The sequence below is a fragment of the Oncorhynchus tshawytscha genome, linkage group LG22 (assembly GCF_018296145.1).
Source record: "Oncorhynchus tshawytscha isolate Ot180627B linkage group LG22, Otsh_v2.0, whole genome shotgun sequence".
NCBI lineage: Eukaryota > Metazoa > Chordata > Actinopteri > Salmoniformes > Salmonidae > Oncorhynchus > Oncorhynchus tshawytscha.
Window position 1 is genome coordinate 4169397 of NC_056450.1, and position 27169 is coordinate 4196565.

The window sequence follows — 27169 nt, forward strand, 5'->3', positions numbered from 1 at the left end:
CCTCTCAGGGGTCCAGACATGGAAGTAATTATGGCCATATCTGCAGGGAGAAAGTAACCAGACTCCCATTTAACCCCATTACCCTCTTACTCCCTCAAAACCACAAGGCAGAGTGCCGGCAAGAGCATGGAGAATGTTTGTGTTTGTGTGTGTGTTTCTGTCAGTCTGTGTGTGTATGTGTACGTACATTATTGTACTCATTCTGTGTTACTGTGTTCCAGTGAGAAACCCGTGTGCAGACAGAAATGGAGGCTGTGTGCACACCTGTAGAAATGAAGGAGGACGATCTCAGTGTGACTGTCGTCCTGGATATACACTGGCACAGGATGGCAAAAACTGTGAAGGTAAACTTCCGAATTGACTATGCTTCTAGGGATTAGTCTATTGGTGGTAATGGTGATTACAATGATTTAAGGTGTGTGTGTGTGTGTGTGTGTCTCAGACATCGATGAGTGTGAGACAGGCCAAACTGCCTGTGCCCACGGTTGCCATAACACCCAGGGTTCCTTTACCTGTGTCTGTAACCCAGCATACAAGTTGGGTGCCAACGGCAGGAAATGCTATCGTAAGTCAACTTTCATTCACTTTCAGTCAACTCCCATTTACTCACTGAGACATTACCAATTATCTGTGATGTCAAAATAGCATTACACAATTACACTTTTATTATAGCATTTTTACTGGCATGAATCATCATCCATATTCCCCTTTAGGCGTGTTGGAGTTTAGAGTAAAATACAACAAAGGCTATTACAAATGTTTTGGTCAGACTAAAACATTAGCGCCACAAGAAAAAGGGATTATTTGCAAGAAAATATTGTGTATATGTTTGTCTTGGAACAACAGGTTGTCCACATTTGTCTCTCCTCAGGTATCGAGATGGAGATTGTGAACGGTTGTGAGACTGCCAACGGAGGCTGTTCCCAAAAGTGCCAACACTCCGCCCTCGGAGCTGTCTGCAGCTGTAACCATGGTTACCATCTGGACGATGACCTCAGGACATGTGTGGGTGAGCAAAGAGCAGTTTGGAGAATAATATAATCAGTTTTGATCGATATGGAGTGATTTTAGTGCCAATCATTTTGAATTTGGCATGAATTCAAAACGATTGAACTGACAAATTATTGGCACTAAAGTCCCTTCATAGACAGACTTGTCAACAATGGCCGTGTGTGTTTTAGACTTGGACGAGTGCGAGACGGGAAGCTCGTGCTGCGAGCAGGACTGTACGAACTATCCCGGGGGTTACGAATGCTACTGCGGGGCTGGCTACCGTCTCAACTCGGATGGGTGTGGCTGTGATGGTATGGTCCGTTTAGCAGGATAACCTCCTTGATCAAATGCTATCAAAAATTATCTTAAAAGATCTACCTACACAATGGGTCGACCTCATGTTTACAGAATAAAAGTCAGTTTGCTCTTATCCCGTCCCTTTGCATGCCTCAAGGAACGGGGTAAATTGGAAGACAATAATTGTAGTCTTGGCAGATTTAAGTTCTGTTGTTGATGTCTGTTAGCATGAAGACACCCTTAGCTTACAATGATGTAATCTCTCTGAGCCTTATTAGTGTGTTTGCTGCAGCTTGAACTCTACAATCGCGGCAAGCACATAGAATTTCTTCTGGAAATGTACCATTTCTAGTTTTGGTTGTTGATGTTGCAGATGTGGATGAGTGTCTGGTAGACAACGGAGGCTGTGACCATACCTGCCAGAACACAGCCGGCTCCTTCCAGTGCTACTGTCGCCTCGGACACCGGCTAAACGAGAACCGTCTCTCCTGTATTCGTAAGTGGATTGAAAATTAATCCTGTCTGGGCGGTAGTCAGGTCAAAATAATACTTAGGGCCAGAAGTTTATCCTGACTTGAACAAAACTCTGGGCCTTAGTGGTAGGCTATGCCAGGCAGTAGATGTTATCGGCTGTAACTAGGCCTCAGAGTTGATTCAAGTGGCATGCTAAAGTGGATATTAGAATGGAGACTAAGTGTGCAGAGACAGAGACAATGACGGTTCTACTTTCTCCCTCCAGCCCTGGAGCGGGCAGTAGAGCTGTTGGAGTGGAGCGGCCACATCGCGGTGAAGCTCCCTCCACCCCATTTCACCCTGCTGAATGACAACTTCCAGCCGCTGGAGCGCTATGACGACTATGAGGAGGACGGCCTGGGAGAGCTCCGGGCCCAGAGCACCCTCACCAAGACCTTTGGTATACATACACCTGTAGCAACACCCACATAAGGCATATATAAGGCTGTTGTAATAACCAGATAAGGAAGTCGTAACACAGATGTAAGCAGCTTATAAACAGCTTGTTTGCACATATTTTTTTTAGATTGTAAACAATGTCAAAATTGGCTTTACTCCTTTACTATATATATTGTACCTCATCTTCCTCTTCCTGCTCTTCCTCACCAGTGTGTTTAAACGAAACGTTTGGCCATGACTGCAGCCTGACGTGTGACGACTGCTCCAACGGTGGTGTGTGTGACCTGGAGGAGGGACGTTGTGACTGTCCTGATGGGTGGACAGGCCTTGTCTGCAACCAGAGTGAGTCTCTTCTGCACCTGATGCCATGCAGAGAGAACAAAATATACACTATATGTACATAAGTATGTGGACTGCCCTTCAAATTTGTGAATTTGACTATTTCAGCCACACCCGATGCTGACATGTGTATAAAATCAAGCACACCGCCATGCAAACTCCATAGACATTCATTGGTAGTAGAATGGCCGTACTGAAGAGCTACGTGACTTTCAACGTGGCACCGTCATAGGATGCCACCTTTCCAACAAGTCAGTTTGTAAAATTTCTGCCCTGCTACAGCTGCCCCAGGCAACTGTAAGTGCTGTTATTATGAAGTGGAAACGTCTAGGAGCAACAACGGCTCAGTCGCAAAGTGGTAGGGCACACCAGCACACAGAATGGGACCGCCGAGTGCAAAAGTGCGTAGCACATAAAAATCGTCTGTCCTCGGTTGTAACACTCACTACTGAGTTCCAAACTGCCTCTGGAAGCATTGTCAGCACAAGAAATGCTCGTCAGGAGCTTCATGAAATGGGTGAAATGGGATCACCATGCACAATGCAAAGCTTCGGCTGGAGTGGTGTAAAGCTCGCCGCCATTGGATTCTGTAGCAGTGGAAACGCGTTCTCTGGAGTGATAAATCACGCTTCACTTTCTGGCAGAGGTCGACGGACGACTCAGGGTTTGGTGGATAGCAGGATAACACTACCTGCCCGAATGCATAGTGCCAACTGTAAAGTTTGGTGGAGTAAGAATAATGGTCTGGGTCTGTTTTTTGTGGTTTGGATTAGGCCCCTTAGTTCCAGTGAAGGGAAATGACATTCTAGACGATTCTGTGCTTCCAACTTTGTGGCAACAGTTTGGTGAAGGCCCTTTCCTGTTTCAGCATGACAATGCCCCCATGCACAAAGCGAGATCCATATAGAAATGGTTTGTCGAAATTGGTGTGGAAGTACTTGACTGGCCTGCACAGAGCCCTGACCTCAACCCCATCAAACACCTTTGTGATGAATTGGAACACCGACAGCGAGCCAGGCCTAATCACCCAACATCAGTGCCAGACCTCACTAATGCTCTTGTGGCTGAATGGAAGCAAGTCCCCACAGCAATGTTATAACATCTAATGGAAAGACTTCCCAGAAGAGTGAAGGCTGTTATAGCTGCAAAGGGGGGACCAACTCCATATTAATGCCCATGATTTTGTAATGAGATGTTTGACAAGCAGTTGTCCACATACTTTGGTCATGTGGTGTATCAAAACATTAAAATGGTTTAATCCTCAAAGTCACAGGTGTTATTGAGAACCTGCTGTGTTTTTAGTCATCAAACCTATATGGGGTTAACCCATTCCGGGGTGAGGCTACAGATGTAGGATCATAATTCAACCAGTGTTGCCATAGCAGCATAATCCTGCAGCAACAGGATTTGAACATTTAGTCCATAATGTGGCTTGATCGGTGGTGAGGCTATTAGCTGGAAAAAAGTAGGGCACATGAAAGTACAATACTGTTAGTATAACCACGTGTTAGTGTGGGTTTTCAGTGAATTTATGTAAATCCTGAAGCACAGCTACATTTACTGCGGCTCAAATTAAGATCCTGCATCTGTATATGTGTTTGAAGGGAATTTTACATTATGTCAGACATAATCATCCAACAGAAATGGCCTATTTTGATGATGTATCCAGCTTTGATTGAGAGATTTATCGCCATACACATGTCTATGCTTCTCTCACCCTCTCTCTCTCCTTCCCTCTGCTCAGCTTGTCTAGAGGGCACATTTGGCAGGAACTGCCTCTTCAGCTGTAAGTGTAAGAATGGTGCCACCTGTGACCCTGTGAGCGGGCACTGTCGCTGCCCACCTGGAGTCAGTGGGGATCTGTGCCAGGATGGTGAGTTGGCACACATTAATGTTATCATGCAGACCTGGATCAAAATAACATTGTTTTCTCTTTAAATGGTACATATGATTTGGCTTACCTAGCATTTGAATTATCCCAAAAGTGCAAATACCAATATTGGTGCACATTATAATGTGCTATAATGTACTCTCTACTCTTCTCTATGTGTCTCTGTGCTCCATAGGCTGTCCTAGCGGTCTGTATGGGAAACTTTGCAATAAGAAGTGTAACTGTGCCAATAACGGGCGCTGCCATCGGACCTACGGAGCCTGCCTGTGTGACCCTGGGCTCTATGGGCGTTTCTGTCACCTACGTGAGTGGCGTGACATCTCACTGACTCTCTACTTTCTGTTTCCTTTCGGTCATACATTCACTCCCTGTAGCCAAATGATTTCAATTGCCAGATGCAGTGATAACCTCAAGGAAAGACTCATTCCTTGTACGTCAGGATCATACTGTGATCGGGGGCTGTCAAGCATCTCAGAGGATTGCTGATCGAGGATCAGGTCCCCTCTGTCCATGTAATGTTATTCAATGTGATCTAAATGGCTAAACTGATCATACATCATAACCCCAACAATGAGATTCTTTATCAATGCGGGCCCTGGACCTCTTGCCCTGCACAACCATGTACACAGTCAGGCAGTATCCCTGTGTGCCCTATCAGGCCTGCAGTCCGGTTTAACCCTTTGGTGTGCCGTCTCTACCCAGCGTGTCCTAAGTGGGCATACGGCCCTGGCTGCTCGGAGGAGTGCCAGTGTTTCCAACAGAACACCCTGGAGTGCCACCGCCGCCATGGCTCCTGTGTCTGCAAACCAGGCTACCAGGGCAAGAACTGCCAGGAGGGTCAGTGGTTCAGGAGATGTTCTGCATGCACCCACACACACATAAGCATGGACACACACACACACACACACACACACACACACACACATCAAGGAATGGTTCTATCTGGCTTAATCTGGGTCTGGGAAACTGTCCCTAAATGTGTAACCAGCACTTTTAACCCACTTTTGCGCCTCTTCTCTAGAATGTGACAGAGGATACTATGGCCTTGCCTGCAAGAGGACATGTGGGTGTCCATCAGGGGTACCCTGTGATCGTGTGACAGGGGAGTGTCTGCGCCAGTGCCCGCCTGGTTTCCATGGGGACAACTGTGACCTAGGTGGGTACAGTGCATGGCGTGCCAGCCCAGACCAACGCAGAATAGTACTTCTTTGTCTATTTATTGGAAACAGAAATGGGTATTTACACTGAACTAAAATATAAATGCAACATGTAAAGTGTTGGTCCCATGTTTCATAAGCTGAAATGAAAGATACCAGAAATGTTCCATATGCACAAAAAAACGTATTTCTCTAAAATGTGGTGAAGACATTTGTTAACATCCCTGTTAGTAAGCATTACTCCTTTGCCAAGATAAGTCATCCACCTGACAGGTGTGGCAGGTGTGAGCTGATTTAAACAACATGATCATTACACAGGTCCACCTTGTGCTGGGGACAATAAAAGACCACTAAATTGTCACACAACACAATCACACAGATGTCTCAAGTCTTGAAGTGCAATTGGCATGCTGACTGCAGGAATGTCCACCACAGCTGTTTCCAGAGAATTGAATGTTTATTTCTCCACCATAAGCCGCCTCCCATATCGTTTTAAAGAATTTGGCAATACGTCCAACTGGCCTCACAACTGCAGACCACGTGAAATCACGCCAGCCCATGACCTCCACATCTGTCTTCTTCACCTGCGGGACCATCTGACACCAGCCACCCGGACAGCTGGTTAAACTGTGGGTTTGCACAACTGAAGAATTTCTGTACAAACTGCCTGGAACCGTCTCAGGGAAGCTTATCTGCGTGCTCGTCATCCTCACCAGCGTCTTGATATGACTGGTCACGACCCTGGTGTTCGGCGTATTAACCGACTTTAGTAGGCAAATGATCCCCTTCGATGGCCACTAGCACGCTGGAGGAGTGTGCTGTTCACGGATGAATCGCTGTTTCAACTGTACCTTGCAGATGACAGCGTGTATGGCGTCTTGTGGGCAAGCGGTTTGCTGATCAACGTTGTGAACAGAGTGCCCCATGGTTGCGGTGGGGTTATGGTATGGGCAGGCATAAGCTACGGACAGCGAACACAAATGCATTTTATTGATGGCAATTTGAATGCACAGAGATACTGTGACGAGATCCTGAGGCCCATTGTCATGCCATTCATCCGCCACCATCACCTCAGCCCCATGTCACAAGGATCTGTACACAATTCCTGGAAGTTGAAACTGTCCCAGTTCTTCCATGGCCTGCAAACTCACCAGAGTATAACCCATTGAGCATCAAATCAAAATCAAATCAAATTCTATTGGTCACATACACATGGTTAGCAGTTAATGCGAGTGTAGCGAACTGCTTGTGCTTCTAGTTCCGACCATGCAGTAATGTCTAACAAGTAATCTAACAATTTCACAACAACTACCTTATACACACAAGTGTAAAGGAATGAATAAGAATATGTACATAAATATATGGATGAGCGATGGCCGAACAGCATAGGCAAGATGCAATAGATGGTATAGAGTACAGTATATACATATGAGATGAGTAATATAGGGTATGTAAACATTATATAAAGTGGCATTGTTTAAAGTGACTAGTGATACATTTATTACATCCAATTTTTCCATTATTAAAGTGGCTAGAGTTGAGTCAATATGTTGGCAGCAGCCACTCTATGTTAGTGATGGCTGTTTAACAGTCTGATGTCCTTGAGATAGAAGCTGTTTTTCAGTCTCCCGGTCCCAGCTTTGATCCACCTGTACTGACCTCGCCTTCTGGATGATAGCGGGGTGAACAGGCAGTGGCTCGGGTGGTTGTTGTCCTTGATGATCTTTTTGGCCTTCCTGTGACATCGGGTGGTGTAGGTGTCTTGGAGGGCAGGTAGTTTGCCCCCGGTGATGCGTTGTGCAGACCTCACTACCTTCTGGATAGCCTTGCGGTTGTGGGCGGAGCAGTTGCCGTACCAGGCGGTGATACAGCCCGACAGGATGCTCTCGATTGTGCATCTGTTAAGGTTTGTGAGTGTTTTTGGGGACAAGCCGGATTTATTCAGCCTCCTGAGGTTGAAGAGGCGCTGTTGTGCCTTCTTCACCACGCTGTCTGCATTTCAGTTTGTCCGTGATGTGTATAACGAGGAACCTAAAACGTTCCACCTTCCCCACTACTGTCCCGTCGATGTGGATAGGGGTGTGCTCCCTCTACTGTTTCCTGAAGTCCACGATCATCTCCTTTGTTTTGTTGACGTTGAGTGTGAGATTTGTCCAGATGGGTTAGGGCAGTGTGCAGTGTGATTGCGATTGCGTCGTCTGTGGACCTATTGGGGCGGTAAGCAAATTGGAGTGGGTCTAGGGTGTCAGGGAGGGTGGAGGTAATATGATCCTTGACTAGTCTCTCAAAGCACTTTATGCTCTGAGGACATGGCTAGGGATGCCGTCTGGGCCGGCACCCTTGCGAGGGTTAACATGTTTAAATGTTTTACTCATGTTGGCTGCGGTGAAGGAGAGTCCGCAGGTTTTGGTAGTGGGCCGTGTTGGTGGCACTGTATTGTCCTCAAAGCGAGCAAAGAAGTTGTTTAGTTTGTCTGGGAGCAAGACATCGGGGTCTGTGACGGGGCTGGTTTACCTTTTGTAGTCCATGATTGACTGTATACCCTGCAACATTCCTCTCGTGTCTGAGCCGTTGAATTGCGACTCTACTTTGTCTCTATACTGACGCTTAGCTTGTTTGATTGCCTTGCGGAGGGAATAGCTACACTGTTTGTATTCGGTCATGTTTCCGGTTGCCTTGCTCTGATTAAAGCAGTGGTTCGCGTTTTCAGTTTTGCGCGAATGCTGCCATCAATCCACGGTTTCTGGTTGGGGACGGTTTTAATAGTTGTTGTTGGTACAACATCACCGATGCACTTGCTAATCAACTCGCTCACCGAATCAGCGTATACATCAATGTTGTTGTTCGACGCTGTCCGGAAGGTATCCCAGTCCACGTGATCGAAGCAATCTTGAAGCGTGGAATTAATTTCTGTCTATAGGCTGGGAGCAGCAAAATGGAGTCGTGGTCAGATTTGCCGAAAGGAGGGCGAGGGATGGCTTTGTATGCGTCGCGGAAGTTCGAGTAACAATGATCCAGAATTTTCCCCGCCCGGGTCGCGCATTCGATTTGCAGATAAAATTTTGCCTCAGGATATGTGGTTTCCAGTTTACATAGAGTCCAATTAAGTTCTTTCAGGGCCGTCTAGGTGTCTGCTTGGGGGGGATGTACACGACTGTGATTATAGTCAAAGATAATTCTCTTGGTAGATAATGCGGTCTGCATTTGATTGTAAGGAATTCTAGGTCAGATGAACAAAAGGATTTTAGTTCCTGTATGTTGTTATGATTACACCATGACTCGTTAATCATAAGGCATAAACCCCGCTCTTCTTCTTACCAGAGAGATGTTTGTTTCTGTCGGCGCGATGCGTGAAGAAACCAGGTGGCTCTACCGACTCTGATAAAGTATCCCGAGTGAGCCATGTTTCCATGAAACAGAGAATGTTACAAACTCTGATGTCTCTCTGGAAACAATATACTGCATAGTTTCCTAAGAACGCGAAGCGAGGCGATCATCTCTGTCGACGCCGACAGTCGGCGCATGTTTTGGATGCTCTGGATGGACGAGTACAACAGCGTGTTCCAGTTCCCGCCAATATCCATTAACTTCACACAGCCATTGAAGAGGAGTGGGACAACATTCCACAGGCCACAATCAACAGCCTGATCAACTCTATGCGAAGGAGATGTGTCGCTCTGCATGAGGGAATTGGTGGCCACATCACATACTGACTGGTTTTCTTATCCACGCCCCTACTTTTTTTTTAAGGTATCTGTAACCAACAGATCCATATCTGTATTCCCAGTCATGTGAAATCCATAGGTTAGTGCCTAATGAATTTATTTTAATTGACTGATTTCCTTATATGAACCGTGCTATTCTAATTGGGTCAATTAGAATTTAAGTAATTCAATTTAAGAAATAAACTGCAATACCAATTCAATAATTGAAAAAACTGCATCCATTTCATATGATTTCTCAACAAACTGAAAAGGAGAAGCTAACCACTTCCTGAATTTAGTGACTTAAATTCCAAGGGACCCCAACCTTGCACAACACGCACATGCACAGTTTGGACATCCATCTTTTTTTTCTCATGGTGTTTCTCATGGACCCACACAGTCTTCCACGCACATGGTAGTTCCAGCTCTTTATGAGTTCATACTCTTATTTTAGATGAGTTACTCAACACGTCTTCTACTTCTTCTGTTTCCCTCTCTCTTGCTGTTTGTGCTGAGCAGTTACACAATAATCAACAGGAGGTTGGGGGGGAGGGTATTAGCTGCACATCAGGACCTTAATGATTTGAAACAGGTGTGTAAGTGCTGGGGTGGGGAAAAAAAGCCTGTACACCCTGTAGTCCCCCAGGACAAGAGTTGGAGGCCACTGTATTGGAGCCATTAGGTAAGAACAGAAGTGTTCATTAAAGGGTGACATTTTGATCATGGGGAAAAAGGAGAGCTCACTGCAACCCCTGCATCAACAGACAGCACCCCAGCTATGAGCCAACCATGTGATTCTCTGCCCAGTCTCCCCTACTGCATCATTCTATAATACCAACACGTTAAAACACTTCTCCAGACATTGTAAAAAATCTGATCATTCGCTTACAATGGCTTTTGGTGTATCTGGAACCCGTGTGTGCGTGCGTGCGTGCGAGAGAGAGAGAGACCATGTGGCAGAAGGAGATGCTGGAGATGGTGTGTGCGAGTGGGTCTGGGCAGGTGTGATGTTTGTATTATGTTGTTGTTTGTATGTGTATGTTCTGTATTGTTTATCGAGTATAATCTTTTAAAAAACAAAAGACTAAAATGTAAAACATTTGTGTGTGTGTTACACTACACTGTTTTGGCCACACTGACAGGCAGCTGTGTGAATGTGTGGGAGGGAGGCTTCTTGACCTCAGAGGGTGATGTTCTCGGAACCGGAGCCATCCTTTGGGTCTGCTTCCTCCATCCATGCCTCCCTCTATCTTTAGTGTCTGGCTTTGGACCTAGCAGGATGGTCATTGTGTGATGGATATACTGGAACTCTGTGGGAGATAGAAGTGTTTGTGCATTTCCAGACACGCATGCTTGCGTCCATGAGAGTGTGTGTGTGGGGAGGTGAACTTACTGCCTAAGTAACTACTGTTCGTGTCTGCGTGTGTATGTAGCTATGCATGTGTGTGGTTGTGTGTGTGTCCATAAGACGAAAATAACCAGAATAGTTTCACTGAAACACAAAGTTGGCGTTGAGTTGCTTGTCATCTGGAAGCCATGAAGCGACCAGAGCCTTGCATCTGCATTCAATTAGGAACATTGGGGAATCGTGCCGGGATTTTTTTTTTCTCTCCCTCTCTCCCTCCCCAATTCAATTCGCTTTATTGGCATGACGTAACAATGTACATTTTGCCAAAGCTTACTTTGGATATTTACAATATGAAAATCATAAGAATCAAAATTGTCAATGGGACAACAATAACCAAGGGTCAAAATAACCATACATTGAACAATAAGCATACAGTAGAGGACATGTGCAGGTTGATTGGTCTGTCAGACAATGTTCCTCATCTTATAGCAGGCAGCAATGTAGTGCGCTGCCAACCCACAGCTCTCTGTCCTCCCGCAACAGGACGGGTAGCCTACTCTCATTCGAGAGATATTTGAAACCTTGAATAAGTGTTTCAAATTTGGGGAAATTACACTCTCTAATGGTTATATATTTTTTACATTTTGTCAGGAAATGCAGCTCCATCTCAGGTTCTGCTGTGGTGCAGTGGTTGTATAGCCTTTCCAGGTTTTCCTGTCTACCCGTCTCAATGGCAAGGCTGTGCTCACTGAGCCTGTACTTTGTCAAGGTTTTTCTAAGGTTTTGATCAGTAACCATGGTCAAATAGTTTCCCAATAAGCAATGCAGTTTTGTTTTGATTGTGTTGTAATTTGTTTTATTCAGATTGAATCTGGTCCTGAGGCTTCAGTGTGTTAGTAGAACAGGTTTGTGAACTCAGCTGGAAGAGGGGAATCTTTTCTTTGCTCAGCTCTTGGCATTGCAGGGCTTGGTAATGATATGAGAGGGGGTCACTGTATTTTAGGTGTTTCCAGAACTCAATTGCTCTTTTTTTAGTTTTTATTATTACTGGATATTGGCCTAATTCTGGCCTGCATGCATTGTTTCCTCTGGACATGTAGGAGAATCTTACAGAACTCTGCATGCAGGGTTTACATGGGGTGTTTGTCCCATTTGATGAAATCTGGTTTTGCAAGTGGACCCCACACCTCGCTGCCATAAAGTGTAATTGGTTCAATGACACATGAAATTAGTTTTAGCCAAATTTGAATAGGTATTTCAATTTGAATGTATTTTTTAATGGCGTAGAATTCCCTGCGTGCTTTCTCTCTCAGGTCATTCACTGCCTCATTAAGGTGTCTAGTTGAGCTTATTTTAAACCTAAGTAATTGTAGTGTGTGCAGTATTCTGTATATTTCGTACCAATTGAGAACTTTGGTCTAATTCCCTGAGATCTGGAACTTCTCTGGAAAATCATTATTTTAGTATTTTTGGGGCTTACTGCCGGGGCCCTGGTCTGGCAGTACTGCTCTAGCAGGTCCAGGCCCTGCTGTAGGCCATGTGCTGTGGGTGACAGCAGGTATAGCTCATCTGTGAAGAGTAGGCATTTAACCTCTGAATTGTTGTGACTAACACCAGGGGCTGAGGATTTTTCTAGAATAGAGGCCAATTTGTTGATGTAAATATTGAGTGCAGGGCAGGGCTCAGATTGCAACCCTGGCGAATGCCCCGCCCTTGGTTAAAGAATTCTGTTATTTTCTTGCCAATTTTAATGCTGCACATATTCTCAGTATACATTTGATTTAATTATGTCATATGTTTTAGCCCCTACACCACTTTCAATAACTAATGTAAAAACAGTCCTGTTTGCCAAATTGAATCAAATGCTTTTTGGAAGTCGATAAAGCAAGCGTATATTTTGGTGGACATGTTTATCTATCAGGATGTGTAGGGTGTAAATATAATCAGTCGTGTGATGTTTTGGTATAAATCCAATTTGGCTTTTGCTCAAGACATTGTGCTTATTAAGGAAGTTTTAGAACTCTTCCATGTATAATACTACCGAAAACCTTCCCCAGGTTACCGTTCACACAAATGCCTCTGTAATTGTTTGTCAAAATGGTCTCCGTTCTTAAAGATTGGAGTTATGAGTCCTTGATTCCAGATGTCAGAGAAATAACCTACACTCAGGATCAAATTAAACAGTTTTAATATAGCCAATTGAAATTTTGCACTAGTGAGTTTGAGCATCTCATTTAGGATGCCATCAGGTCCATATGGTTTTTTAAATTTGAGGACCTGAAGTTTCTTATAGAGCTCCTGGTCAGTAATTGGGGATTTGAATTGTCCTTTATAGCTTTTTCTAATCCATTCAACTTCTCATGAATTTGCCATTGTTCTGTGTTTGTGTCAGTTTGAATGGTGTTGTAGACTGTTTTAAAATGGGTTGTCCATATGTCACAATTTTGAATCGCTAATTCCTCGTTCCTATTTTTTTAATTTTTTTATTTTGCCAGAAGTTGTTTGTTTATGGACTCCTCAATTAGTGTCAGCTGCTTGCTGTTGTACTGTGCTTTTGGGGTTCTGAGTGTACATTTGTAGAGTTTTAAAGTCTCACAATAATGAAGCCGTAATTCACCATTATATGGGTTTTTGTGCTTTTGGTTGGATAGTGTTCTAAGTTTTTTCCTCATCATTTTACAATCATAAATTTATTGCTAGATTGATGCCTTCTTTACTATGAGTGAATGTGGTATCCAGAAAGTTATCTATGTTACGCCCTGACCTGAGATATCTCTGTTTTCTTTATATTTTGGTTAGGTCAGGGTGTGACTAGGGTGGATACGCTAGTTTTTGTATTGTCTAGGGGTTTGTATTGTCTAGGGGTTTTGTATGTTTATGGTGGCCTGATATGGTTCCCAATCAGAGGCAGCTGTTTATCGTTGTCTCTGATTGGGGATTATATTTAGGTAGCCATTTCCCTTTGGTGTTGTGGGTTCTTGTTCTATGTTTAGTTGCCTGTCTGCACTATTCATATAGCGTCACGGTTCGTTTTGTTGTTTGTTCAGTGTTTCATTCTTTAAATAAAGTAGAATGTACGCATACCATGCTGCACCTTGGTCTCATTGGTATGACGAACATGACAAACTTAAAAAGATGAGAGGCCTGTAATTTTCATCATAGGTACACTTCAACTATGACAGACAAAATGAGAAAAGAAAATCCAGAAAATCACATTGTAGGGTTTTTAATGAATTTATTTGCAAATTATGGTGGAAAATAAGTATTTGGTCAATAACAAAAGTTTATCTCAATACTTTGTTATATACCCTTTGTTGGCAATGACAGAGGTCAAATGTTTTCTTCACAAGGTTGAAGTGTACCTATGATAAATTACAGGCCTCTCTCATCTTTTTAAGTGGGAGAACTTGCACAATTGGAGGCTGACTAAATACTTTTTTGCCCCACTGTATATATATATATAACAGAAAAAAATGTTAGCTGTTATCCTGTTTATCTCACTTTTAACAACTTAATAGTTAGTAGTTACTGTATTTCTGACTGCTATTTTTTCTTTTTGCAACATGAAATCACTATCGTATTCATTGAACAAGTAAACTTTTAGTACAATAGGTGTGTGTGTGGTGTGTGTGTGCATGCATGTGTCTGTGTGTGTGTGTGTTTAGTGCAGATGTATTGGAGGAGATGTTTAATCTCACTCAATCCTACAGGGTTCTCTTGTCCTCTGACGACCTCTGCGTAGCTGTGCTTGTCCTGCTGTTGGGCCCTGAGCAATATATTCTCTCTCTCTCTCTTATATTCATTCATTTTACTAGAGAGTGCACATTGCTGGTTTCCCATGTACATCAACATTACATATGTAGGATCTTAAATTGTTTTTGAGGTTTAAAAGAGCTTCTAAAATTGGTAATTTTTTGAATTAGCTGCTGCTCACACGCCACCTCCCTTCACGTTTCCTTCTTTACTCCCCTTGGTGAACCATGATGATGTAGGCTGTTTTTGAACATTACATTGCTAAAGAACATTACATTGCTAATTAGACTGAGTGTATTTGTGTGTTGCCTGTGTTTGATATGCTGCCTACATATGCTGCCTACATATGCTGCCTACATATGCTGCCTACATGTACAGAAATCTCAGTACCTTTAAACCAAATCGGGTTTCCATAAAATTGGGTACAGCAGCTGCTCCGTAATTATAATCCATAAAATAATTCACATTTCCTGTTGTGGCAGGATTATTTCCTGCTGTGAGAAATGTGTCAAATGAAGATCCTACGCCTGTAGCAAATGGGTAGTTTCTGGACATGCGGTGCTAGATAGATCCACCTTTCAAGAGAAACTGATGTAGGATAAGCAGATGGTGTCCAACACACATCCACACATATTTCCTACATGTCAATCCAATCGAAACAAATTCATCCCAAATGAGTTCAATTGAGGGCAGCCAAACAGTTGTGTAAGCATAAATACTTTTAGTGTATTTTTCATCTGTATATCATCATACTATCTGTCAATGAATCATGAATGTCTGTGTGTGTGTGTGTCCTCTCTTACAGACTGCCTGAAGGGGCGCTACGGGGCTGGATGTAACCAATCGTGCCACTGCTCTGGCGCGCCATGTGACAAGGTGACAGGACGGTGCCACTGTCTTGACGGTGTGACTGGACAGCACTGTGAGACTGGTAAGGACAGGACATGCTAATAGGGCAGTGGGGAGGAGGAACAGGGATGGTTGGTGGAGTGGTTTCCAATCACTACATCCAAAATATTTGTTATATCGCTGCCTTTTCTCTTATGTGTACTACACAAACATCCAAGGACATTTGTCAGGCACATGGAATCTAGAGTATCAACAGTGCACAACATAGAGCTGTCACAGAAAACCTCAATCTCCAAGGTGTTTGAAAAAAAAGGAAAACTAGATAGAAGAACCAGTACTCCTAGAACCGGAGCCCATCCTCATCTGGCTGGCCCAGGCATAATGACAAATCCAATAGGAATATCCTGGCATACCGGCATGGAAATATCCCTGTGTAGCAATATCGGCCATGGTCGGCGCTCTTTAAAAGCCCTCTTCAAATCAACATGGGATGGGCTGGCCAGAGACGCAGCAGTATGTGTGTTACATTCAACAATGTGACCGCACATCTCTCTCCAACGGCTAACCATAGTAAAACAATCCAAAAAACATTTTGTGATTCCATCTCTGATGTCTTTCATTCGGGTCCGTTTGAGCTTCTCTTGGACACTGTTGTGAATACGAGCTCCTTGGAGGAGGAGATGGAACTGAGTCTGGCGGTTTTAGAGAGAAGTGAGTGCTTAAGTTCCACACTTGCTTGTGTCCCAAATGGTACCCTATTCCCTAGTGCACTATGTGCCAGGGCTCTGCCATTTGGGATGCATCGAGTGTCTTTACTCAACCTTGTTCACCTCTGGCTGAGGTCAACTTGAACCCGAAACGTCACGGAAAATGATGGGGCAGCTAAAGCATTGGAGCATCATTCACTGTTTCGCAGGAGGAGTTGTGTCACAATATGGACCCATAAAAACAATGTTAACAAAAAAAGGCTTGTGCACCCATTACAATACACATGTGAGTGAGAGAGAGAGAGATCAAGAGTATTTGTTGTCAGAAAAACCTTCTGTAGAGAGTTATCAGCGGCAACCCACCAACATTCAAGCCCCCTTGAGGTGCTGCCATAGAGTTACATTAGAAGTCATTGACCACAGATAAAATGACGTCAAATCGCGTTATATCTACAGTAGCTTTGATTGATCATGTCAACATCATATTTTCAAACTCTTTGCTAGCAAGCTAGCAGTCATCATCATCAAGTTGACAATCTACTGGCAAATGCTTTTTAATCCTTGTCATATGAAGAGAAATAATGAAGATAAATTATAGATAAAATGTATCGGTGCTCATCGGCCAAATTCAACAAGTGATTTGGAAGGAATTAGTGGCTAACTGCAAGCATTGCAAAGCAATCACTAGCCTGCTATTCAGTGGATTGGCTGTGTGGTCCCAAGTCTGGGTTTAAGAGTCGCTTTTCCAAGCTTAAAATGATAAACATTTCACATTGTCAATCCAGCATGATTTCTGCCCCGCTCAAAGCCACTTAACTCAGAACTGGGAAATCTGACTTCAGTGAGTTCAAGACAACTGGGAACTCGGGGGAAAAAAACAAGCTCCAACTGGGAAAATACGTTTTGAACGGTCATCCAACTCAGAATTGTAAGTCGGGAACTCGGGCCTCTTTCTAGAGCTACAACCTGAAGATCACTGACGTCATCATGATTCGTTTTTTTTCTGAGTTTCCAATTGTCTTGAAAGCACCATAAATCCAGAGAATGCCAGATTGATGACAAAGTTTGATGACAAAATTTTCCCACGAAGGACCATCGCGCCACCTTCCTGTTCAAGTGAGCACAGCACAACAAGGGAAATCCAAAAATGTATTGTATGCTGCTGCATAACTTATGTAATATGCCAGGGAGATATGCAAACCCTAGCCTATAATCTGTTTTAGAGAAATATAATTATAAAATATTGTAAGAGCTTTCATTGTCTGCTTGTATACCCCTTTATTTATCCTACAATTATGACTTGGTGTACAGGGAGAATACTGTATGAATGGCCCATGTTTTGAATTCTGTCGCTGTACATTTCAAAAGTGCTGAACAAATAGTTACATTGACTACAGTACGTCCGTCCTAGCTCGCTCATGAATGTCTTAATCAAAATGACGCATTGACTCTTGTCCGCTTGTAGCCCTTATGCCATATTTTGTACATCTCAATTGTCAGGAGAAACCACTTTTGTTTAGGCAAGTCAGCCATATCAGCTATGTTTTTTTAAAGGCAGTAAATGAGGCTGAATGAACTGTTTCGCTGCCAGACAAGGTTCCGCTGATAGCCAGGTGTACTATTGGTAAGGTGTTGGGACTCTGTTGGGACAGCTTTATGTTGGCCCTAACAGTTTGTAGGCACCATTTGTCACCATTATAGTGCAATTCATGTATTGCTTAGTGTTGTGTTGTGTAATGGCTTTGCTGGCATGCATTCCACACAAATACATTTGTTTTGCCTCAACAACATTTAGATGCTAGAATCGTCACTGCGAGTTATACATATTTTAAAACAGCACTTTATCAAATTTGATTTTCATAGAAGACATGAGAAACACTACTCTGTTCATTCTTTCGCCATGGAACACTGGTCAGAATAATAATGCTTAATAGTATTAGCCCCATATGGAGAATAGAACAATTCATTCACCTTGTAGTCTTTCTCTCTCTCTCATACACTTTTTCTCTCTCGCTCTCTCTCTCTGTCTGTTTGTTTGTTAGAGTGTGAGGAGGGTCGATGGGGTGTGGGCTGCTCAGGCTCCTGTCCTGACTGTCAGAACGGGGGAGTGTGTGACAAACACAATGGAACGTGCCATTGCCAACCTGGATACATGGGCACCCTTTGTCAGAGTGGTGAGAGACACACGTGCACACACACACTAGTTACCACTCCTCAGACTTAGATAATTGTAGGGGTGGGGGAAAAAATGTATACAGTGGAGTATTGCAATATAATTTTTTATAATTTAATATTGACACTGTGACCAAGTATCAATTAGTAAAAATAAATAACTAATATAACAAAAATATTAATATTTTTTGCTAAGTTGTTAAGTTAGTCAGCTTTAGCTGTGCTCAAGGTATTTCTCAGTCTATAGCTTATTCTCAATGTTCTAAATGGTGTGCCAACATGTTTTGAGAACTTACAGTGCCTTCGGAAAGAATTCTGATCCCTTGAATTTTTCCCCGTTTTGTTATGTTTCCGCCTTATTCTAAAATCGATTAAATAAATAAAAATCCTCAGCAATCTACACACAATTCCCCATCATGACAAAGTGAAAACAGGTTTTTAGAAATGTTAGTAAATGTATTAAGACATAAAAAACAGAAATACCTTATTTACATAAGCATTCAGACCCTTTGCAATGAGACTTGAAATTGAGCATCCTGTTTCCATTGATCATCCTTAAGATGTTTCTGCAACTTGATTGGAGTCCACCTGTGGTAAATTCAATTGATTGGACATGATTTTGAATGCCACACACCTGTCTATATAAGGTCCCACAGTTGACAATGCATGTCAGAGCAAGCCATGAGGTCGAAGGAATTGTCCGTACAGTTCTGAGACAGTATTGTGTCGAGGCACAGATCTGGGGAAGGGTACAAAAAATGCCTGCAGCATTGAAGGTCCCTAAGAACACAGTGGTCTCCATCATTCTTAAATGGAAGAAGTTTGGAACCACCAAGACTCTTCCTAGAGCTGGCCGCCCGGCCAAACTGAGCAATCGGGGGAGAAGGGCCTTGGTCAGGGAGGTGACAAAGAACCCGGTGGTCACTCTGACAGAGCTCCAGAGTTCCTCTGTGGAGATGGGAGAACCTTCCAGAAGGACAACCATCTCTGCAGCACTCCCCAAAGCAGGCCTTTATGGTAGAGTGGCCAGACGGAAGCCACTCCTTAGTAAAGGCGCATAATCTCTGGTATAATGAAACCAAGATTGAACTCTTTGGCCTGAATGCCAAGAGTCACGTCTCGAGGAAACATGGGACCATCCCTATGGTGAAGCATGGTGGTGGCAGTATCATGCTGTGAGGATGTTTTTCAGCAGCATTGACTGGGAGGCTAGTCAAGATCGAGGCAAAGATGAATGGAGCAAAGTACAGAGAGATCCTTAATGAAAACCTGCTACAGAGCGCTCAGGACCTCAGATTGGGGTGACGGTTTACCTTCTAACAAGAAAACGACCCTAAGCACACAGCCAAGACAACGCAGGAGTGGCTTCGGGACAAGTCTCTGAATGTTCTTGAGTGGCACAGCCAGAGCCCGGGCTTGAATCCAATCTAACATCTCTGGAGAGACCTGAAAAGAGCTGTGCAGCAATGCTCCCCATCCAATCTGACAGAGCTCGAGAGGATCTGCAGAGAAGAATTGGAGAAAGTCCCCAAATACAGGTATGTCAAGTTTCTAGTGTCATAATCAAGAAGACTCGAGGCTGTAATTGCTGCCAAAGGTGCTTCAACAAAGTACTGAGTAAGGGGTCTGAATACTTACAATTGAAGTCGGAAGTTTACATACGCTTAGGTTGGATTCGTTAACTCGTTTTTGGCAAATAGTTTTGGCAAGTCGTTTAGGACATCTACTTTGTGCATGACGCAAGTAATTTTTCCAACAATTGTTTAGACAGATTATATGACTTATAATTCACTGTATCACAATTCCAGTGGGTCAGAAGTTTACCTACACTAACTTGACTGTGCCTTTAAACAGCTTGGAAAATTCCAGAAAATGATGTCATGGCTTTAGAAGCTTGTGATAGGCTAATTGACATCATTTGAATCAATTGGAGGTGTACCTGTGGATGGATTTCAAGGCCTACCTTCAAACACAGTGCCTATTTGCTTGGCATCATGGGAAAATCAAAAGAAGTCAGCCAAGACTTCAGAAAAAGAATTGTAGACCTCCATAAGTCTGGTTCATCCTTGGGAGCAATTTCCAAATGCCTGAAGGTACCATGTTCATCTGTACAAACAATAGTACGCAAGTATAAACACCATGGGACCACGCAGCCTTCATACCGCTCAGGATAGAGATGCCTTGTGTCTCCTAGAGATGAACGTACTTTGGTGCTAAAAGTGCAAATCAATCCCAGAACAACAGCAAAGGACCTTGTGAAGATGCTGGAGGAAACGGGACAAAAGTATCTATATCTACAGTAAAACAAGTCCTATATCGACATAACCTGAAAGGCCGCTCAGCAAGGAAGAACCCACTGCTCCAAAACCGCCATTAAAAAAAGCCAGGCTACGTTTTGCAACTGCACATGGTGACAAACATTGTACATTTTGGAGAAATTTCCTCTGGTCTGATGAAACAAAAATAGAACTGTTTGGCCGTAATGACCATTGTTATGTTTGGAGGAAAAAGGGGAAGGCTTGCAAGCCGAAGAACACCATCCCAACCGTGAAGCACGGGGGTGGCAGCATCATGTTGTGGGGGTGCTTTGCTGCAGGAGGGTCTGGTGCACTTCACAAAATAGATTACATCATGAGGAAAGAAAATTATGTTGATATATTGAGGCAACATCTCAAGACATCAGTCAGGAAGTTAAAGCTTGGTCGCAAATGTGTCTTCCAAATGGACAATGACCCCAAGCATACTTCCAAAGTTGTGGCAAAATGGCTTAAGGACAACAGTCAAGGTATTGGAGTGGCCATCACAAAGCCCTGACCTCAAACCTATAGAAAATTTGTGGGCAGAACTGAAAAAGTGTGTGTAAGCAAGGAGGCCTACAAACCTGAATCAGTTCCACCAGCTCTGTCAGGAGGAATGTGCCAAAATTCAGCCAACTCATTGTGAGAAGTTTGTGGAAGGCTAGCCGAACCGTTTGACCCACCTAAATACTAATTGAGTGTATGTAGACTTCTGACCCACTGGGAATGTGATGAAAGAAATAAAAGCTGAAATAAATTATTCTCTCTGCTATTATTCTGTCATTTCACATTCTTAAAATAAATTGGTGATCCTAACTGACCTAAAACAGGGATTTTTTACTAGGAATTAAATGTCAGGAATTGTGAAAAATTTAGTTTAAATGAATTTGGCTAAGGTGTATGTAAACTTTTTATTTTATTTTTATTTATAAATTAGCACAACAAAAATTTAAAAACTGTTTTTGCTTTGTCATTATGGGGTACTGCGCGTAGATTGATGAGGGGAAAAAACAATTTAATCAATTTTAGAATAAGGCTGTAACTTAACAAAATGTGTCAAAAGTCAAGGTGTCTGAATTCTTTCCGAAGGCACTGTATCTCCTAAACTCGTTTCCTCATGTCTCTCTCTTGTTCCTCTTCAGTAGACATATACAGTAGTGAGCAATATACGTTTGGAACATCGAATCACAATAAAATTGTAATATCGAATTTCAATACATGATACGTGTAGAATCGCAATATATATCTTATTGGCACCTAAGTAATGTGATAATATCGTATCGTGAGGTCCCTGGTAATTCCCAGCCCTATATATTTTACCATACTGTCTCTGTCTCTTAGTCTGCCCGTTGGGTAGATTTGGCCTGGGTTGCCAGCTACGCTGTCGGTGCGATAATGGTGGGCGCTGCCACCCGTTGACGGGCCACTGTGCCTGTCCTGAAGGATGGACTGGACCCAGCTGCAGTAGAGGTAAGGCTGACAGTGTGTGAGCCACAATCAATACTGTAGTACTTTATGATCCTCCTACCACTCAAATCAAATATACCAAATCAAATATTATTTAAATCTGATTGAATTAATTGAGGTTTCCCTGGCACAAGGGAACCATAAGAAGAGTCGAAAAATGGTAAAACCTACACATCTGGCTAAAGCAAGCGTATTTGAAAGACTTCATATAGTAGTTGAAGCCAGGTCTGCTACCACTACGGCTTGCAATAATAGTGATAATAACCCATAAGAGTCTAAACCCTGTCTAATCCGGGGGAGGGGGTTCTACTAAGCTACAGTGCCTTCGGAAAGTATTCAGCCCCCTTGACTTTATCCACATTTTGTTAAGTTTCAGCCGTATTCTAAAATGGATGAAACGAAGAAAAAAAAACTCAGCAATCTACACACAATACCCCATATATAATGAATATAATGAAGCGAAAAAAAACAGTTTTTAGAAAGGTTTACAAATTTATATGAAAGAAAAAACAGAAATAGCTTATTTACATCAGTATTCATACCCTTTTCTATTAGACTCAAAATTGAGATGTTTCTAAAACTTGGAGTCCATCTGTGGTAAATGCAATTGATTGGACATGATTTGGAAAGGCACACGCCTGTCTATATAAGGTTGACAGTGCATGTCGGTTGACAGTGCATGTCAGAGGAAAAACCAAGCCATAAGGTCGAAGGAATTGTCCATAGAGCTCTGAGACAAGATTGTGTCAAGGCACAGATCTGGGGAAGGGTACCAAAAAATGTCTGCAGCATTGAAGGTCCCCAAGAACAGTGCCCTCTCACATTCTTACATGGAAGAAGTTTGGAACCACCAAGACTCTTCCTAGAGCTGGCCACCTGGCCAAACTGAGCAATCGGGGAGAAGGGCCTTGATCAGGGAGGTGACAAAGAACCCGATGTTCACTCTGACAGACCTCTAGATTCCTCTGTGGAGATGGGAGAACTTTCCAGAAGAACAACCAATCCTGCAGCACTCCAACAATCAGATATTTTGGTAGAGTGGCCGAAGCCACTCATCAGTAAAGGCATATAACAGCCCTCTTTGAGTTTTCCAAACGGCACCTAAAGACTCTCAGACCATGATAAACAAAATTCTCTTGTCTGATGAAACCAAGATTGAACTCTTTGGCCGGAATGCCAAGCGTCACTTCTGGAGGAAACCTGGCATCGTCCCTACGGTGAAGCATGGTGGTGAGAGCCTCATGCTTTGGGGAAGTTTTTCAGTGGCGGGGACTTGGAAACGAATCAGGAACTGTATGCTGTAATTCCATTTTAAAAAATGAAGTCCCGGGGGACCTTCAGACGAGTCTTGTGAGGCATGTGGGCGTCCAAGAGCCAACCAACCGACATGTACTATACGTGTTCATGAGAGTCTCACCTTTCCACGACGAGACACAAAACAGAGAACCCCATGATGTGCATGAAAGTCCAATCTTTCCATAGAGGGGTCATAATAGTTTGTAGGCCAAACCGTTCAGACGCTACAGAGTATTTTGTGAGAGGACCAATTTTCGAGATGTCTCATGGTCTGACAAACAGCGCTCTAGCTCTGTCACCTTTCACCGCAGATGTGGAAGTGCAACATAGGCGGAAGTCGTGGATTGAGACGCATCCAATGCCAAAAACAGATATTTCTAGCTTTAACTGACAGGTTTTTATGGGGATTTTTATTTTGCTAATTCATTTTCTGAGGAGGCGCAGAAATAGACCTTAGGGGATAACACTGTACTTCATTTGTTGGTTCCTTTTTTGATCATGTTCACTTTGATTTGGAGAGACATTTGAAACAGTGAAAGGTTTTGTGCGTCTGAAATGGCACTCTATTCTCCCTTTAAGCCCCCTACCCAGTTGTGGAAGTCATGACTTTTGACCTTTGACCTCTGTCTCCATGGTAGTGTGTGACGCCGGGCGCTGGGGGGTGGACTGTGCCAACGTGTGTGAGTGCCCGGACAACGATGGCAGCTGCGACCTCATCACGGGACAGTGTCGCTGTGAGGCGGGCTACACAGGACCACGCTGCCTACAGAGTACAAACATAAATATCTCCTTTCTAGTGTGTGTGTGTGTGTGTGTGAGAGTGTGTGTTAATGGAGGCTGGTGACTTGAAACATTTGGGAGAATGGGAGACCCACGGTATAGGCACTGACTGCTCGGAGACGACAAAGAGTGTTTCAATAATTTCAATAAAGGGACAGCAACCAGCCAAGACTCATAGTTGCCCGAGCAAGATTATTTATCATCCAATATGATTGCGTAATACCTGTATTGACGGTATTTAACTTGCCTAGTTAAATAAAGGTTAAATAAAAACATTTTAAAAATTTAAAAAACGTGAGAAGCTAGTTAAGCGAGCTACCTAGCTAGGCTAATGGAGACTGCATGCGCTTTCTTGCCCTACACAGTTACAAACAACTGCTTTCAGTTAGGGGAAGTGATGAGCTCTATAGCAGTCTCACAACTCAATCGCTGGTTGAAAAACGTTTTCTGCCCCTCCCAAAAGATAGAGTTTGTAGATAATTGGCCTTCTTTCTGGGACTCGCCCACAAACAGAACCAAGCCTGGCCTCCATCCTAGCTGGAGGGATGCTCTCATCTTATCTATGAACATAGACAGGGCTCTAATTCCTCTAGCTCCACAATGAGATAGGGTGCAGGCCAGCTTAGTGGAGTCTGCCACTAGCACAGTCAGTGTAGTCAGCTCAGTTATCCCCATGAGACTGTGTCTGTGCCTCGATCTAGGTTGAGCAAAACAAAACATGGCGGTGTTCGCCTTAGCAATCTCACTGGAATAAAGACCTCCTCCATTCCTGTCATCTCAAAATATGGTTACTTAATGTTAGATCCCTCACTTCCCAGGCAGTCATCGTCATAGAACTAGTCACTGATCATAATCTTGATGTGATTGGCCTGACTGAAACATGGCTCAAGCCTGATGAATTTACTTTGTTAAATGAGGCCTCTCCTCCTGGTTACACTAGTGACCATATTCCCCGCGCATCCTGCAAAGACATGTGTTGCTAACATTTGACAGCAAATTTAAATTTTCCTCCCCTCACAAAAATGACTTTGTTTTCGTCTTTTGAGCTTCTAGTCATAAAATGTATGCGGTCTACTCAATCACTTTTTATAGCTACTGTTTACAGGCCTCCTGTGCCGTATATAGTGTTCCTTACAGAGTTCCCTGAATTCCTATCGGACTTTGTGGTCATGGCAGATAATATTCAAATTTTTGGTGACTTTAAAATTCACATGGAAAAGATCACAGACCCACTCCAAAAGGCTTTTGGAGCCGTCATCGACTCAGTGGGTTTTGTCCAACATGTCTCCGGAGCTACTGTACTCATTGCCACAGTCATAGCCTGGATCAAGTTTTGTCCCATGAAATAAATATTGTGGATCTAAATGTTTTTCCTCATAATCCTGGACTATCCGACCAACCAAAGTCATTTTTGTGAGGGGAGGAAAATTGAAATTTGCTGTCAAATGTTAGCAACACATGTCTTTGCTGGATGCGGGTGGGATATGGTCACTAGTGTAACCAGGAGGAGAGGCCTCATTTAACAAAGTAAATTCATCAGGCTTGAGCCATGTTTCAGTCAGGCCAATCACATCAATCACATTATGTTTGCAATAGCAACAAATAATCTGCTCAGACCCCAACCAAGGATCATCAAAAGCCGTGCTATATATTCCGCGACGAACTGCCCTTGATGTCTCTGCCTGGCCGGCTCCCCTCTCTCCATTGTGATTCTCTACCTCTGACCCTATTACAGGGGCTGAGTCACTGGCTTACTAGTGTTCTTCCATGCCGTCCCTAGAAGGGGTGCGTCACTTGAGTGGGTTGAGTCTCAGACGTGATCTTCCTGTCCGGTTTTGCACCCCCTCAGGCTCATGCAGTGGAGGAGATCTTCGTGGGCTATACTCAGACTTGTCTCAGGGTGGTAATTTGGTGGTCTGTTGATATCCCTCTAGTGGTGTAGGGCTGTGCTTTGGCAAAGTGGGTGGGGTTATATCCTGCCTGGTTGGCCCTGTCCTGGGGTATCGTCAGACAGGGCCACAGTGTCCCCTGACCCACCCCTGTCTCAGTCTCCAGTCTCTTGGATCTATGCTGCAATAGTCTATGTGCTAGGGGGCTAGGGTCAGTCTGTTATATCTGGTGTAATTATCCTGTCTTATCTCGTGTTGTGTGTGAATTTAAGTATGCTCCCTCTAGTTCTCCCTCTCTCCCTCCCCTCTCAGAGGACCTGAGCCCTAGGATCATGCCTCAGGAATACCTGGCGAATGTTATCAACAAAAAAAAAACTATGACAATACATTACATATATTATAAGGCCTTACATATTGGCCTAGTTGATGGCCTAGTTTTACCCTAACACAGTGGTGTTAGGAAACTCCTGATTTACAGGCACATCAGGCCTGCAAATCACATTATGCTGGCTTGGAAAGTGATGAGTAATTCCTATTGGAATCCAGCCAGTAAGGATATCTAACAGTTGGAATTATTATTCACCCGCTACCTGCATTCAGAATGACTGTCAGGGCTAGGAAACCATTTAAACCGGAACAACCATTTCAATAAATTGAACTAACTGATTGGTTTAGAAACATGCATGTTATTTATCTTTGTGTAGTATAATATTAATCAATAAATCAATCAATGTCCATGCAAAACCACAGAAAATATCAACAATCCTGAAAAATCGACCTGCATTAGAGCATGCTGGGAAATATGATAATGATGGGTGTGGTTTTGATGAGACTATTTTACTCTCCACAGTGTAAAACAGTAACTCTGGTTATCAACAACAATAAAAAAACATATATTTTTTATCTTTATTTAACTAGGCAAGTCAGTTAAGAACAAATTCTTATTTACAATGACGGCCTACCCCGGATGAAGCTGCGCCAATTGTACACCGCCCAATGGGACTCCAAGTCACGGCCGGATGTGATCTGTCTTAGACCACTGCACCACTCTGCAGCCCTACATAGTGTGCTTAATCTAATAACACACACATTATTGTATTGTTCATGTCTATATTGAATACGTAATTTAAGCATTCACAGTGTAGGTTGGAAAAAGTGAACCCCTAGGCTAATGACTTCTCCAAAAGCTCATTTGAGTCAGCTAACCTTGAGTCCAAATATAAAAAACACTCACAAAATGTGGGTTTGCTATTCACAAGAAGTATTGCCTGATGTGAACCATGCCTCGAACAAATATATCTCAGAAGACCTAAGATGA

At 43.3% G+C, this 27169-nt stretch overlaps 1 protein-coding gene across 2 annotated transcripts in view; it reads left to right on the forward strand.

Annotated features, from left to right (window-relative positions):
* The window catches only part of LOC112221591 (multiple epidermal growth factor-like domains protein 6), a 72265-nt gene that overhangs the window by 31676 nt on the left and 13420 nt on the right, over window positions 1-27169 (forward strand). Inside the window, exons 4-18 of one of the 2 annotated variants that reach the window (XM_042303597.1) lie at window positions 222-344; window positions 443-565; window positions 872-1009; window positions 1182-1304; window positions 1664-1786; window positions 2030-2203; window positions 2413-2544; window positions 4286-4414; window positions 4608-4736; window positions 5135-5269; window positions 5454-5588; window positions 15200-15325; window positions 17993-18124; window positions 21761-21889; window positions 23821-23952. In XM_042303597.1, coding sequence (XP_042159531.1) covers window positions 222-344; window positions 443-565; window positions 872-1009; window positions 1182-1304; window positions 1664-1786; window positions 2030-2203; window positions 2413-2544; window positions 4286-4414; window positions 4608-4736; window positions 5135-5269; window positions 5454-5588; window positions 15200-15325; window positions 17993-18124; window positions 21761-21889; window positions 23821-23952 — 1983 coding nt within the window. The remainder of the gene's footprint in view (window positions 1-221; window positions 345-442; window positions 566-871; window positions 1010-1181; window positions 1305-1663; window positions 1787-2029; window positions 2204-2412; window positions 2545-4285; window positions 4415-4607; window positions 4737-5134; window positions 5270-5453; window positions 5589-15199; window positions 15326-17992; window positions 18125-21760; window positions 21890-23820; window positions 23953-27169) is intronic. The other variant, XM_042303598.1, reaches the window with a different exon arrangement.